A 17378-nucleotide genomic window follows, 5' to 3' on the forward strand; every position below is an offset into this window, starting at 1 on the left:
CTCCAGCGCCGGACACACGCACATTCCTGCTTACCCTCCAGCGCCGGCAACTCACCCACACACCTGCTTACCCCTCCAGCGCCGGACACACACGCACACTCCTGCTTACCCCTCCAGTGCCGGACACACACCCACACTCCTGCTTACCCCTCCAGCACTGGACACACACCCACACTCCTATTTACCCCTCCAGCGCCAGTCACACACGCACATTCCTGGTTTTACCCTCCAGTGCTGGACACACACACATTCCTGCTAACCACTCCAGTGCCGGGCAGACTCCTGCTTACCCCTTCAGCGCCCTAGACACACACCCACACTCCTGCTTACCCCTCCTGCACCGGACACACACGCGTACTCATGCTTACCCCTCCAGCACCAGACACACACTCCTGCTTGCCACTCCAGCGCAGGACACACACCCACACTCCTGATTACCCCTCCAGCACCGGACACACACCCACACTCTTGTTTACCCCTCCAGCGCCGGACACACACACACTCCTGCTAACCACTCCAGTGCCGGACACACACCCACACTCCTGCTTACCCCTCCAGCGCCGGTCACACACGCACATTCCTGCTTACCCCTCCAGTACCGGAGACACCCACACACTCCTACTTGCTACTCCAGCGCCGGACACACACGCACATTCCTGCTTACCCCTCCAGCGCCGGACACACACATACACACTCCTGCTTACCCCTCCAGCGCCGGACACACAAAGACACACACACACTCCTGCTTACCCCTCCAGTGCCGGACACACACAGACACACACACACTCCTGCTTGCCACTCCAGCGCCGGACACACACCCACACTCCTGCTTACCCCTCCAGCACCGGACACATACCCACACTCCTGTTTACCCCTCCAGCGCTGGTCACACACGCACATTCCTGCTTACCCCTCCAGTGTCGGACACACACACACTCCTGCTAACCACTCCAGTGCCGGACACACTCCTGCTTACCCCTTCAGTGCCAGAGACACACACGCACATTCCTGCTTACCCTCCAGCGCCGGCAACTCACCCACACTCCTGCTTACCCCTCCAGCGCTGGACACACACGCACACTCATGCTTACCCCTCCAGCACCAGACACACACTCCTGCTTGTCACTCCAGCACTGGACACACACCCACACTCCTGCTTACCCCTCCAGCACCGGACACACACCCACACTCCTGCTTACCCCTCCAGCACCGGACACACACCCACACTCTTGTTTACCCCTCTAGCGCAGGACACACACACACACACACTCCTGCTAACCACTCCAGTGCCAGACACAGACCCACACCCCTGCTTACCCCTCCAGCGCCGGTCAGACACGCACATTCCTGCTTACCCCTCCAGTGCCGGAGACACACACACACTCCTACTTGCCACTCCAGCGCCGGACACACACGCACATTCCTGCTTACCCTCCAGCGCCGGCAATTCACCCACACTCCTGCTTACCCCTCCAGCGCCGGACACACACATACACACTCCTGCTTACCCCTCCAGCGCAGGACGCACACCCACACTCTTACATACCCCTCCAGCGATGGCCACCCATGCACACCCACGCACTAAGAAACACATGCACACCCCTGCCTACCCCTCCAGTGCCGGACACACATGCACACTCCTGCTTACCCCTCCAGCGCCGGACACACACGCACATTCCTGCTTACCCCTCCAGTGCTGGGGACACACACACAGAAACACCAGCGCTGGACACACACACAGAAAAACACGCACACTCCTACTGACCCCTCCAGCGCTGGACACACAAACAGGCACACACACACACACACACACACACACACACACACACACACACACACACTCCTGCTTTCCCCTCCACTGCTGGACACATCCACACACACACATTTCTGCTTACCCCTCATCAGCATTGCACACACACACACACGCATTGGCAGCAGGCTAGGGCAGCGCGGCAAGCAGTAGGTCTGGGGCCCTCCTTTTCTTCAACGTACTGTGCAGCGGCGGTCAGCAGGCAGGTGGCAGGTCTGGGGCCCTCTTTCTCTGTGCAGCACTATCACTCGTAGCGGCAGACGGGAGGCAGGCGGCCATTCCAGCCCCTCCTTTTATTTGCTGCACTGGCACCCGTAGCGGCTGATGGGAGGCAGGCGGCAGGTCTGGGACCCTGGCTCCTTCTCTTTGTGGCACTGTCACCATGGGAGTAGCGGCGGGCGGTGGTGGACTGGGCACTACTTTCATGCTGTTGTTGTAGGGGCTGTAGGAGGCCATAGGACAAGTGCCTCTTTCAACAGGTGGCAGCTGTGGCTGGTCAGCAATAGGAGCAGACAGGGCCCCCCCTCTCCGTCAGTATGTCCGGGCCCGGACTGAAGTCCCCAGAGACCCAAGAGGGGTAGGGGGGGGGGGGGGGTTAACCATGGGGTGGTTACCATGGGCAACTACCACTAAAAATCTTTTTATTTGAGTACATTTGAGCCCAGTTATGCTGTTTTCCTACAAATCACTCTATATGCTGTTAAAATTAGCAAAAGGCCACTAGAAGTTCTTACAGGCTGACTGCAAATTGCTACATTTAAAAGTATCCTTTTTATGTATTTTTTTTACTCGCTAACATTGTAGGAACCAACTTTTCTTCTGCCACAGTGCTCACCATCAGGCTGGATTTCAGAGCACCATTGTTACATTAAGTGTAATAATTTATATGCTCATCACAAAAAATGTTATCATGTGTATGTTGTAGGTTCCTACTAATTGACAAATTGTTTTATTAATATTGTTGATTCACATGTATTGTATTTGGTTTAGTAAACGTTGATTTATAATCTGATTCCGCTCCCAATCTTTTTTTTTTTTTTTTCATTTGTTTGATTCACAACCAGAGACATGGAAAATCATTTCAAACCATCAATATGTGATTAGTCAATCGAAATAAACAATTAGATGATCCATCTAGGTCCTAGGACATACTCCCAACTGTCCTAATTTCAGTGAGACAGCCCTGAGATGCTGATCTTAGCAGAGGTAGAGCTAAAGGTGAACTTTGAGCACGTTACTAAATACAGTGATGGTTGCCCAGAAAATGGTTTCAATTAGGTAGAATGGGTGGAATTTTTGTGTGATTTGATGGTGAGATTTACACTGATCAGTGTTGCCTGGGCAGATGTTGGGAAATACAGTATGGTCTAAGAGTCCCCATCTTTCAGTACTAGATGTAATTTTCATAATATGTTCCTAACCTGTTCTAAAGTACATGGCAAAAAGTCTGTGTAAACCTGAACAGTACCTAAACATTACATCTATATGTGGTTGTTGAACATCTCATTCCAAAACTATAGGCAATAATATGGAGTTGGTATAACCGCCTCCATTCTTCTGGGATGTCTTTCCACCATAGTGCGGCCAGGTACTGATATTGGGTGATAAGGCCTGGCTTTCAAACAGCTTTTCAGTTCAACTGGGTTCTTTTGTTTAAGCAGTCCAGTTTTACATAACAAATTTAGCGAACCATATTTTGGAGGATCATACTTAGTGCATGAGGGTTATTGTACTGCTGAAACAGGAAAGGGCCACTGTTGCCACAAAGTTGGAAACACACAAGGGGAGATGTATCAAACCTAGGGAATAGATAAAGTTGAGAGTGATAAAGTAACAACCAATCAGCTTCTGTCATTTTTGAAAGACAGCCTGTAAGATGACCATTAGAAGCTTATTTGCTGGTACTTCTTTTCTCTCTTTTTCTTTCTACAAGGTTTGATACCTTTTCCCCACAATCCATTACAAATTCACTGTATTCTAAACCATGAAAAGTATCCGCAGGCCATTATTCCACCTCCAACAAACTTTTTAGTTGATTTTACACATTCAGGCTGGAAGTGTTCTCCCGACATCCTCCAAACTCATGTTCATCTGTCGTATTTCCAGAAAGTGAAGTGTGATTTATCACTCCAGTGAACGTGTTTCCACTGTCCCAGACCAATAGTCGTGTGTTTTACATTGTACTTTAAATCTGAGACTTATGTGTGGTGCCTTGGCCATGGAACCACAATCCACATAGCTCCCGACAAACAGTTCTGTGGTAACTTTGCTTAGAGAGGCCATTTGCAAGTTAGGATATATGGGCCCTCATTCCGAGTTGTTCGCTCGCAAGGCGATTTTAGCAGAGTTACACACGCTAAGCCGCCGCCTACTGGGAGTGAATCTTAGCTTCTTAAAATTGCGAACGATGTATTCGCAATATTGCGATTACAAACTACTTAGCAGTTTCAGAGTAGCTTCAGACTTACTCGGCATCTGCGATCAGTTCAGTGCTTGTCGTTCCTGGTTTGACGTCACAAACACTCCCAGCGTTTGCCCAGACACTCCTCCGTTTCTCCGGCCACTCCTGCGTTTTTTCCGGAAACGGTAGCGTTTTTTCCCACACGCCCATAAAACGCAGTGTTTCCGCCCAGTAACACCCATTTCCTGTCAATCACATTACGATCGCCGGAGCGAAGAAAAAGCCGTGAGTAAAAAAACTATCTTCATAGCAAAATTACTTGGCGCAGTCGCAGTGCGAACATTGCGCATGCGTACTAAGCAGAAAATCGCTGCGATGCGAAGATTTTTACCGAGCGAACAACTCGGAATGACCCCCATGATTTCTATACACTTCAGCATGTGGCTGTCCTGTTATGTGAGCTTATGTGGCCTTTTTCTTCACGTCTGAGCTGTTATTGTTTGTACATGTTTCCGTTTCAAAACAGACTAGGACAACAATCTAATGAAGTAACTTGTTAGAAAGGTGACATCCGATGACAGCGCCATATTGAAATTAACTGATCTCCTTAGTACTATACAAATGCTTCTTATGTTTGGTTATGGAGTTTACATGGCTGTATGCATCATTTTATGCATTTATAGGTGTGTCTGAAATGGCCAAACACACTAACTGAATGGGGTATCTAAATAAAATCTAAATACAGTGCTGTAAATAAATTTCCATTTGTTTTTATAAAAACTTTCTTTTTTGCCATCCTGCAACTTTCTTTTTTGCTATCCTGTATTGCCATTTTCTCTAACGTCCTAGTGGATGCTAGGGACTCCGTAAGGACCATGGGGAATAGACGGGCTCCGCAGGAGACAGAGCAATTAGGAATACTGGTGTGCACTGGCTCCTCCCTCTATGTCCCTCCTCCAGACCTCAGTTAGAATATGTGCCCGGACGAGCTGGGTGCACTTTAGTGAGCTCTCCTGAGCTTGCTAATAAGAAAGTATTTTGTTAGGATTTTTTATTTTCAGAGAGATCTGCTGGCAACAGGCTCTCTGCTACGTGGGACTGAGGGGAGAGAAGCAGACCTACTAACTGCGGATAGGTCATTCTTCTTAGGCTACTGGACACCATTAGCTCCAGAGGGATCGAACACAGGAACGCACCCTTGGTCGTCCGATCCCGGAGCCGCGCCGCCGTCCCCCTCGCAAAGCCAGAAGCCGGCGTGTGAAGCAAGAAGACGTCAAAAGCGGCGGCAGAAGACTCCAGTCTTCATATGAGGTAGCGCACAGCACTGCAGCTGTGCGCCATTGCTCCCACATTACACCCACACACTCCGGTCACTGTAGGGTGCAGGGCGCAGGGGGGGGGGCACCCTGGGCAGCAATTAGAGACCTCTTGGCAAAGTGGGCATATACAGTTGGGCACTGTATATATGCATGAGCCCCCGCCATTATTGTACACAAAATCGCGGGACAGAAGCCCGTCGCTGAGGGGGCGGGGCTTCTTCCTCAGCACTCACCAGCGCCATTTTCTCTCCACAGCTCCGCTGAGAGGAAGCTCCCCAGGCTCTCCCCTGCAGAAGCACGATAGAAGAGGGTGAAAAGAGAGAGGCGGCACATAAATTTGGCGTAAAAACAATATATACAGCAGCTACTGGGTTAACACTACGTTACTGTGTGATTCCTGGGTCATATAGGGTGTGTGCTGGCATACTCTCTCTCTGTCTCTCCAAAGGGCCTTGTGGGGGAACTGTCTTCAAATAGAGCATCCCCTGTGTGTGTGGTGTGTCGGTACGTGTGTGTCGACATGTCTGAGGTAAAAGGCTCCCCTAAGGAGGAGATGGAGCTAATATGTGTGTGAGAGGGTGTCTCCGTCGACAACGCCGACACCTGTTTGGATATGTGTAAGTGCTATGGTGAACTTATTGCACAAAAGATTAGAGAACAGACAGGAAATCTACCCATGTCTGTCCCTATGGCGCAGAGACCTTCAGAGTCTCACAATGCTCACTATCCAAAATAATAGACACTGATATCGACACGGAGTTTGACTCCAGTGTCGACTACGATAATGCAAAGTTACAGCCAAAATGGCAGAAAAGTATTCAATATATGATTATTGTAATAAAGATGATTTGCATATCACTGATGACTCGTCTGTCCCTGACACAAGGGTGCACATTTTAAGGGGAAGAAAGCTGAGGTAAATTTCCCTCCTCTCATGAGGAAAAAGAGCGGGAATCTCCAGACAAGAGACTGCAGCTTCCCACAAAGAATTCTCAGGCAGTATCCTTTCCCCACTAGGGCCAGGATGTGATGGGAATCTTCCCCTAGGGTGTCACGTTTGCCCAAAAGGTAGCCCTAGCTATTCTCAGGGATCCTGCAGATAGCGTGCACATTTTGGTACACTATTCAGACCGGTGATTGTGTCGGCATGGGTTTATAGCGCTGTGGCGGCGTGGACAGGTACCTTATCAGCAGAAATTGAGACCCTAGTATGTATATATATATATATATATATATGTGTGTGTATATATATATATATATTAAAGATGCTGTCTTAAGAGATATATATCATAAAACATGCCCAAAGAGACATGAGTATACTGGGTCCCAGAGGCAAAGCTATGTCGATTTCTGCTTGACGTATCCTGTAGAATATGCAATGGACAGATGATGCCAACTTAAGTGGCATATGGAAGGCTGAGGATTGTGTGGAGAAAGATTCTCGGACCTGGTCTCCACAGCTATAGCTGGTAATTCTGATATTTTGCCTTGTATTCCTGCACAGCCTAGGAAAGCACGTCATTATCAAATGCAGCCTTTCGAACAGAGGAAACCAGCTGCACAACACAGCTAGTTCCCAGGAACAGAAGTCCTCCCCGGCCTCTACGAAAATCCACCGCAGGTCGCTGGGGCTCCACAGGCGGAGCTAGGCCCGGTGGGGGCACGCTTTCGTAAGTTCAGCCACAAGTGGGCTCACTCCCTGTTAGATCCCTGGGCAATAGATATTGTGTCTCAGGGATACAAGCTGGACTTTGAGAAGATGCCTCCTCACTGACTGCCCTGCCGCCTTCCCCCCCCCCCCGAGAGGGAAACAGGGTTAACTGCAATTCACAAATTGTATCTTCAACAGGTGGTGGTCAAGGTTCCCCTCCTTCAACAAGGAGGGGGTTATTATCCGACCATGTTGTAGTCCCGAAACCAGACGGTTCGGTCAGACCCATATTGAATTAAAATCCCTGAACATATACTTGAAAAGTTCAAGTTCAAGATGGAATCGCTCAGAGCGGTCATCGCAAGGGAGGGGGATTTTATGGTGTCTCTGGACATAAAGGATGCTTACCTTCATGTACCCGTTTATCCACCTCATCAGGAGTACCTCAGATTTGTGGTACAGGATTGTCATTACCAATTCCAGACGTTGCCGTTTGGTCTGTCCACGGCACCGAGAGTATTTACCAAGGTAATGGCAGTAATGATGGTGCTCCTGCGAAAGCAAGGAGTCACAATTATCCCATACTTGGACGATCTCCTCATAAAGGCGAGGTCCAGAGAGCAGTTGCTGATTAGTGTAGCACGCTCTCGGGAAGTGTTACAACAGCACGGCTGGATTCTGAATATTCCAAAGTCGCAGCTGATTCCTACGACGCGTATGCCCTTCCTGGGCATGATTCTGGACGCAGACCAGAAGAAGGTTTTTCTCCCGACGGAGAAGGTTCAGGAACTCATGACACTGGTCAGTGACCTCTTAAAACCAAAACAGGTGTCGGTGCATCACTGCACGAGAGTCCTGGGAAAGATGGTGGCGTCATACGAGGCCATTCCCTTCGGCAGGTTCCATGCGAGGACCTTTTCAATGGGATCTGTTGGACAAGTGGTCCGGATCGCATCTACAGATGCATCGGCTGATCACCCTATCCCCCAGGGCCAGGGTGTCTCTTCTGTGGTGGCTGCAGAGTACTCACCTTCTCGAGGGCCGCAGGTTCGGCATTCAGGACTGGGTCCTGGTGACCACGGATGCAAGCCTCCGAGGATGGGGGGCAGTCACTCAGGGAAGAAGTTTCCAAGGGCTGTGGTCAAGTCAGGAGCCTTGCCTTCACATCAATATCCTGGAACTAAGGGCCATATACAACGCCCTAAGTCAAGCGGAGACCCTGCTTCGCAACCAATCGGTGCTGATTCAATCAGACAACATCACCGCAGTGGCTCATGTAAACCGCCAAGGCGGCACAAGGAGCAGGGTGGCGATGGCGGAAGCCACCAGAATTCTTCGATGGGCGGAGAATCACGTACGAGCACTGTCAACAGTGTTCATTCCGGGAGTGGACAACTGGGAAGCAGACTTCCTCAGCAGGCACGACCTCCACCCGGGAGAGTGGGGACTTCATCAAGAAGTCTTCGCGCAGATTGTAGGTCGGTGGGAACTGCCACAGGTGGATATGATGGCATCCCAAATCAACAAAAAGCTACAGAGGTATTGCGCCAGGTCAAGAGACCCTCAGGCGATAACTGTAGACGCACTGGTGACACCGTGGATGTTCCAGTCGGTTTATGTGTTTCCTCCTCTTCCTCTCATACCCAAGGTGCTGAGAATCATAAGAAAAAGAGGAGTGAGAACAATGCTCATTGTTCCGGATTGGCCAAGAAGGACTTGGTATCCAGAGCTGCAAGAAATGCTCACAGAGGACCCATGGCCTCTGCCTCTAAGGCAGGATCTGTTGCAGCAGGGACCTTGTCTGTTCCAAGACTTACCGCGGCTGTATTTGACAGCATGGCGGTTTAACGCCGGATCCTAGTAGAAAAAGGGATTCCGGATGAGGTTATTCCTACGCTAATAAAGGCTAGGATGAACGTGACGGCTAAACATTATCACCGTATACGGCGAAAATATGTTGCTTGGTGTGAGGCCAGGAATGCCCCTACAGAGGAATTCCAGCTGGGCCGTTTCCTTCACTTCCTACAGTCGGGAGTGACTTTGGGCCTAAAATTGGGGTCCATTAAGGTCCAGATTTCGGCCCTATCCATTTTCTTTCAAAAAGATCTAGCTTCTCTAACTGAAGTTCAGACGTCTGTAAAGGGAGGGCTGCATATTCAGCCCCCGTTTGTGCCTCCAGTGGCACCTTGGGATCTTTACGTGGTGTTGAGTTTCCTGAAATCACACTGGTTTGAGCCACTTAAAACCGTGGAGTTAAAATATCTCAAGTGCTATTAGCCTTGGCTTCGGCTAGGCGTGTGTCAGAATTGGCGGCTTTGTCACATAAAAGCCCCTATTTGGTTTTCCATATGGACAGGGCAGAATTGCGGACTCGTCCGCAGTTTCTGCCAAATGTGGTGTCATCTTTTCATATGAACCAACCTATTGTGGTGCCTGTGGCTACTCGTGACTTGGAGGATTCCGAGTTACTGGATGTAGTCAGGGCTTTGAAGGTTTATGTAGCCAGAACGGCTAGAGTCAGGAAAACTGAGTCGCTGTTTATCCTGTATGCATCCAACAAGCTGGGTGCTCCTGCTTCAAAGCAAACTATTGCTCGCTGGATCTGTAACACAATTCAGCAGGCTCATTCTGCGGCTGGATTGCCGCTTCCAAAATCAGTAAAAGCCCACTCCACAAGGAAGGTGGGCTCTTCTTGGGTGGCTGCCCGAGGGGTCTCGGCATTACAGCTTTGCCGAGCGGCTACTTGGTCAGGTTCAAACACTTTTGCAAAGTTCTACAAGTTTGATACCCTGGCTGAGGAGGACCTTGCGTTTGCTCATTCGGTGCTGCAGAGTCATCCGCACTCTCCCGCCCGTTTGGGAGCTTTGGTATAATCCCCATGGTCCTTACGGAGTCCCCAGCATCCACTAGGACGTTAGAGAAAATAAGATTTTACTTACCGGTAAATCTATTTCTCATAGTCCGTAGTGGATGCTGGGCGCCCGTCCCAAGTGCGGACTTCTTCTGCAATACTTGTACATAGTTATTGCTTAAATAAGGGTTATGTTATGGTTGCATCAGGGTTATCTGATGCTCTGTTGTTATTTATACTGTTAACTCGGTAAGTTTATCACGAGTTGTACGGTGTGATTGGTGTGGCTGGTATGAGTCTTACCCTGGATTCCAAAATCCTTTCCTTGTACTGTCAGCTCTACCGGGCACAGTTTCCTTAACTGAGGTCTGGAGGAGGGACATAGAGGGAGGAGCCAGTGCACACCAGTATTCCTAATTCTTTCTTAAAGTGCCCTGTCTCCTGCGGAGCCCGTCTATTCCCCATGGTCCTTACGGAGTCCCCAGCATCCACTACGGACTACGAGAAATAGATTTACCGGTACGTAAAATCTTATTAATTCCCCTTTCAGACCGCCACCTATGAACATGGGTTATTGGCACATAAGCGCGCATAACCCGTGTTCAGGTGCGGTCTGAAAGGTGCAAGGGTTGAAACACCGGGTTGAGCGACCCGATATTTCAACCCTGGTCGCGAGCAGGGTTGATCTCGTGTTCAACCCTGCTCACTGTGCGGTGTGAACGGGAGCCGGGTCGATGCGACCCGATTCCCGTACACTGTGTGTGTACAGGCAGCACTTGGAGATCATGTGATCTCCAAGCACCATCCCCTACCACGTCACCGCTGACATCACCAACCCGCCAATATGCCAGGTTGCAGACAGCGGCAGCGGGGGGCTTGAGGCGGGTCGCACACTGGGAGCTCCTGTGTCAGGCTCCCGTGTGTGACCCGCCACAGGCGGTCTGAAAGGGGATATAACTGATCCACAGATGATTGTAATTGTTTTACAGCAGCTCAAAAGGGAGAGATTACTTCAGGGAACAGGACAATGAAAATCAGCTTCTAACTGTACTGGCTGTGTGTTAATAATGTCAGAAGCTGTTTGGTTGGTATGTTATCTCTCTCCAGAAATGTATGTCACAATGGTAAAATATATTGCTCTTTTTTTAGACTAATCCTAGCAATAAATTGGCTAACAGTGGAAATGTGGTGACTAAAAGCAACATCAAGAACTTCACTTTTGTCTGCATGGCTCTTTCTCTAACGGTAAGGAGACAAGTACTGTATCCAATTAGCAAATGACTTGTACAGCCTAGACTGCATTGCAGAGCACAGGATTTATAGAAATTTGTTTATTTTGCTGTCTCAATATTCCTTTCTTGGTAAAATAAGAATAATATGGCTAATGATGTAAATGAATAGCAATACGAATACCAAGGTGAATGTTATGTGGTTGTACAATATTCTCTTTCCCCATTGACTGCTTATATTGCATTAAATGGGCACATACTGTGCATTTCTGGTATTTTGGTTGTTACTGTATACCCACAGTGAGTTGTTTCCTGTGTGACACAGAATACACCTACAAAGTATGTGCAATGCAATGCGACTAGTACATGCCACGAGACTGCGCTGATTCATTTGATACACAACACTGAGTCTGAATCTGTATATCCTACAATCTTCTTTCCATGCCAAGCACCATTGTGCTTTGTTTGTAGACTCAGTCGCTCACAGATATACAAATGTTGCATATCAAATTAATCAGCACAGTCTCCTCCACATTGTGACTAAGATGCAATTTCAGGGAAAGAGACTCCCAACACTAGCAGAGTTACACGGGACATGGCAACTCACTTGACCCAGGTCTTGCGTCACATGGTGTATTTAAGCTAGTTGTATGAAGACACATCTGTATTTCCCACATTCTGACAACATGCTGTCTATGTCCTGAACAGACTGCACTTCTAGACGCACTGCTTGAGTGCAGGGTAGTCCAGGGACCAGCGGTCAAAGACATCTCCATATCTGGGATAGGTTAGATCATTTTAAGCACATACCTGGCATAGAGAAAAGATAAGGGAGATTGAGAAGCCAGTTAGGTAATAATGAACTGACACTAAAAAGGTAATGGTACTTTGCGCATGTGCAGGACCCGTTCTGCGCGACAACGGACGCATTATGGAATCAGTCTGTCAGTGTCGCCACTGTTGCAGGAGAGACAAGTGGCCAGGACCTCCGTCAGATGACAGCGATTTCCTGGTCTCTAGATAGTAGCTGCGGTGACCAGGTTCCCATGGGTCACGCAGGGCGATGGTGTTGCAGCTGATCCAACAGGACTAGGACGCAGTTCAAATCAGTAATTCAGCAGGATGCATGCATTCTGCTGCATTACCAAATTAGTGTTTTCACTGCTGCTTCTATGCTACTCCAACCACAGCTAAATGAGGGCATATATCCTTGCAGCCATGCGCCAACTTTTCCAACCTTCTAAAAGGGAGAAAAAGAGTATATAACGGGATATTGTACCCCTACTGTAAATTCTAACGATTATAGAAGACAAAAACCTAGGACTTGCTTTTTGTCTTTTATATGGTCACTGAAACCCTCCAGTTTTTCTGCTACTGTCAGACTTTACAGTACGGTTATAATATCCCGTTTACAGTGCATCCGGAAAGTATTCACAGTGCTTCACTTTTTCCACATTTTTTAATGTTACAGCCTTATTCCAAAAGGAATAAATAATTTTTTCCCTCAAAATTCTACACACAATACTCCATAATGACAACGTGAAAAAAGTATTTTTGAGATTTGTGCAAATTTATTCAAAATAAAAAAACTTAAGACATCACATGTACACAAGTATTCACAGTCTTTGCTCAATACTTTGTTGATGAACCTTTGGCAGTAGTTACAGCCTCAAGTATTTTTTGAATATGATGCCACATGCTTGGCGCACCTATCTTTGGGCAGTTTCGCCCATTCCACTTTGCAGCACCTCTCAAGCTCCATCAGGTTGGATGGGAAGCGTCGGTGCACAGCCATTTTCAGATCTCTCCAGAGATGTTCAATCAGATTCAAGCGGTACCTGGTTTCCTCCAAACATGACGCCTGGCATTCACGCCAAAGAGTTCAATCTTTGTCTCATCAGACCAGAGTATATTGTTTCTCATGGTCTGAGAGTCCTTCAGGTGCATTTTGGCAAACTCCAGGCGGGCTGCCATGTGCTTTTTACTAAGGAGTGGCTTCAGTCAGGCAACTCTACCATACAGGCCTGATTGGTGGAATGCTGCAGAGATTGTTGTCCTTCTGGAAGGTTCTCCTCTCTCCACAGAGTAATGCTATAGCTCTGATAGAGTGACCATCGGGTTCTTGGTCACCTCCCCGACTAGGGCCCTTCTCCCCCGATTGTTCAGTTTAGACGACCGGCCAGCTCTGGGAAGAGTCCTGGTGGTTGCGAACTTCTTCCATTTATGATGGAAGGCCACTGTGCTCATTAGCCTTCACCTTCAAAGCAGCAGATATTTTTCTGTACCCTTCCCCAAAAGTGTGCCTCGAGACAATCCTGTCTTGGAGGTTTGCAGACAATTCCTTTGACTTCATGCTTGGTTTGTGCTCAGACATGCACTGTCAAGTGTGTGCCTTTCCAAATCATGTGCAATCAACTGAATTTACCACAGGTGGACTCCAATTAAGCTGTGGGAACATCTCAATGATGATCAGTGAAAACAGGATGTACCTGAGCTCAATTTTGAGCTTCATGGCAAAGGCTATGAATATTTATTTACATGTGATTTCTTAGGTTTTTATTTTTAATAAATTTGCAAACATATCCCAAAAAAACTTTTTTCACGTTTTGAGTGGAAAAACTTTTTTCACGTTTTGAGGGAAAAAATTAATTTATTCCATTTTGGAAAAAGGCTGTAACATAACAAAATGTGTAAAAAGTGAAGCGCTGTGAATACTTTCTGGATGTATTGTATAAGGAGGCTGGACATGACTGTTATAGTATATTAAGCAGACATATAGCAATCATTATAATACACAAATTCATGATTAAAGTATAACTACGTAGTGCTCCTATTGTCATGGAATTCTATATATTCATTGTTAATTGCTTAGTATAGAGCATGTGCCAGCCCATAAGTATGTTAATAGGACATACCCTCCAACATTTTGCACATAAAAATCGGTACAAATGAGGAAAAAGGGGCGTGGTCACGGGTAAAGGGGCGTGGCCACACCCCTTTTCCTATACTTTCAATGGAAGTTTGGAGAGCCAAAAATCGGTACAGACGAGAGGGAGACTGGCTTAGACCCACTTTTCCCATCAGCTTGGGGGACAAAGATATGGTTTTGACGTGAGATTCAAACAGTCTTAAAAAACTAGATTTGAGGGGGGGCGTGGCCTGGCTGCTGTGGAGAGAAACTGTGCTTCTCCTCAGCTCCTGCAAATACAACTAATAAAGGCACCTTTCCACACTCCCAGCCAGTTTTTGTCAGCCCCAAACGCCCATCTATCCTACTGCTGCGGTTTGGGGGGACCCGCGGAGTCGGGGAGCACTTTTAAGTGCTCCTGCGGACTGCGGCCTTCCCCCCAAGGTGAAGCCCCGGCCTTGATTTGAGGGACGGACCCGGACCGGCCGCTGGAGAGAAGAGCCCTGCCGCGGACGGTTCCTCCTGGGTATACAGCCGCCCTGCTCGGACCCTCCGGACGGAGAATCGTGCCCCGCTAGGTGGGTGAGTCTGCTCCGTGATCGGAGCTTCCCTGCTGGCCGAGGCGCCCGTTGTCCCCCGGAGTTGCGGAGGCCGCCGTGCCGTCTGACACGACCTCCCTCCCCCGCCTCTTCCACCCGCCTGGTAGCTTGGCGCGGCCGGCCCCCGGAGCCCGCTATCCTCCCGCTCCCCTCTGCAGCGGGGACGAGAAGCCTACTGACGGCATTACACCCGGGCCGACGCACAGATCCGGAGCGGCGGGGGGAAAGCACACATCTCTCCCCTGCCCCCTGGAGCTCATCATCAGACCGCTATCTACGAGACCACACCTGGTCCTGAACACCCCTAAACATTGTATATGTGCCAGTGAGTGCCCTGCTGTGCGATCCCGAGCGGCGTTGACCAACAGCAAGCTGCTGCGGGGGTGAGGCCTACGCTGCTCACTGAAGCCGGGGCCTAGAGTTACAGGACGGCCCGGCGGGAGGCTCCGGACCGGTGCGCGACCGTGGCGAGACCGGACGGCGCCCTGCGGTCACCCCTGGAGCCCTCCTATCAACCTGAGGACCTCCCTGGGATCCTCAGATACTATAATATAACGGGGAAACCCCTATAAAGCCCGCAGGCTCCACACATAAACCCACATACCTCAGACCAGCACAGCAACGGCGGCCATCTTGAAGGCCAAAATCACAGCACACAAGCTGCACAGAGACAGGAGCTCAGACTGAGACCCCCCTGACATTAAACGGCGGATCAGCTCACTGCCAGGTGGCTGAGAGAATACCTCAATCTACTCTCACCTCTACCCCCTGAACATCCAACCGTGCTCTATAGGAGCTCATACGAGCTGGTACTACTAGACCAGACAGCACCTTGGAACACCATCACCACTATACCGGTACTATCTGAACATCCTGCGGAGCCATCGGCCCCCCCCTGGCAACCACACACACTACGCCAACAGGGCCTTGGGCATCCTTAAAAGAAACCCCGGTCCCCGGGGGACCCCAAACCTGCTGGAACCTGAGAGCGTACACTCACTGCGCTGAGGCTCGACCATTACCCGCAGGTCATGGCACGCCCGACTGGGCCCGTTTGACCATCCCCCCCAAAGCGCCTAGCATGTGATCTCGATATGTACTACACTTGGTCTCGTGTGTGATCCTAATGATATAGGAGCTTCCCTCATCCTTCCCAGGTGTTGACAAACAACCTACCTCACCTCCGCCACCATGCCTAAAGGGGGGAAGAAGACGAACACTCACAACCTGGTGGGCTACTTCAAAAACCCTGCTCCATCCTCCACCCGGAGAGCAACCTCACCCCCACCTACTCCAGCAATATCTGACAAAGACTCAGACGATGACTCTTCCTCCACTCCCGCCACAAAGGCTGATGTCGCCCTCCTCCTATCCGAGATGCGCAACATCAAAAAATCAATACGGGCAGAAGTACAAGAGGCTATCTCGGGTCTAAAATCGGACGTGGATAGCCTGGGCACCAGAGTAGATGCCATCGAAAGAAAACAGGAAGAGCTTATCGCCTTCCAACAAGAATCAGAACAGGAGATATCTCAAATGCGCACGGATGTTATGCTCCTAGCGGACAAACAAGAAGATTTGGACAACAGGGGACGCCGGAACAATCTAAGAATTCGTAACGTCCCCGAGACGATAGAACAAAACCACCTCACGGACTATCTGCTCCGCCTCTTCCGTTCTCTTGCTCCCTCCGTCCCAGACGATATGCTTCTTCTGGACAGGGCTCACAGGGCTCTACGTCCTAGATCCCAAGATGCCAAAACACCAAGAGACGTAATCCTCCGCTTTCATTATTTCGCGGTCAAAGACCAAGTCTACGCCAAAACTAGGAGGATGACGACGATCCCGTTCGAAGGGTCCGACCTCTTGATTTTCCAGGACCTGTCGCCGGTCACGTTGAACAGACGGAGGGAATTAAAAGACATAACCAAGGCCCTAAGAGATCATAATATCCGTTACAGATGGGGCTTCCCCTTTGCACTCCAAGTCAGAGCAGATGGCAAATTCCTCTCCGCTAGATCTCCAGATGAGGCCCTTCAGCTACTACACCAACTGAACATCTCTGGCCCTCCGGCCACCCCTCATCACTCTCTCCCAGTCAACACCTCCCCTTCTCTCACAGCTCCAGCCTCAGAATGGACCACCGTCGGATCTGCATCACACACCTCCCCAGATACATGAACTACCATGTATAGATGCCCAGGATGGGTCTTGTGACCACACGAGCCCACAACGGCCTACAGGGGGTCTTTCCGCAATATGCCAAGATCCCCAAACGATGTAGAGCCTTGGGCTAAGATAATGTCTACCATTTAAGGCCTTGTTGATCCTGTTGTGGGGGGTCCTGTGCGGGCCCTCGGGGCCGGGGTTCTCCGTGGCTGGCCGCGTGGGCTTCGGTCCCGGGAGGCCCGTATGGGGTGAGTTTTGTTTTTTCTTGTTCTCCTTTTCTACCTCACACAGGTCATAATATTATTGCTGTTAATATGCGTTCAGAATGCCATGTTTACCCCCAATTCTACTAATGCTGTTACCCCCCCCCCCCCCTTCCCCCCTTCCCTATAAGCTCCCCTAGCTTATTGTTTACATTGCGTACATTTAAATATAATATGA

At 49.4% G+C, this 17378-nt stretch overlaps 1 protein-coding gene across 4 annotated transcripts in view; it reads left to right on the top strand.

Annotated features, from left to right (window-relative positions):
• The window catches only part of ANKH (ANKH inorganic pyrophosphate transport regulator), a 290689-nt gene that overhangs the window by 231003 nt on the left and 42308 nt on the right, over window positions 1–17378 (top strand). For all 4 annotated transcript variants that reach the window (XM_063922954.1, XM_063922955.1, XM_063922957.1 and 1 more), the window contains one exon: window positions 11182–11277. In XM_063922954.1, coding sequence (XP_063779024.1) covers window positions 11182–11277 — 96 coding nt within the window. The remainder of the gene's footprint in view (window positions 1–11181; window positions 11278–17378) is intronic.

Source organism: Pseudophryne corroboree, chromosome 5 (assembly GCF_028390025.1).
Source record: "Pseudophryne corroboree isolate aPseCor3 chromosome 5, aPseCor3.hap2, whole genome shotgun sequence".
In the NCBI taxonomy this organism is placed as follows: domain Eukaryota; kingdom Metazoa; phylum Chordata; class Amphibia; order Anura; family Myobatrachidae; genus Pseudophryne; species Pseudophryne corroboree.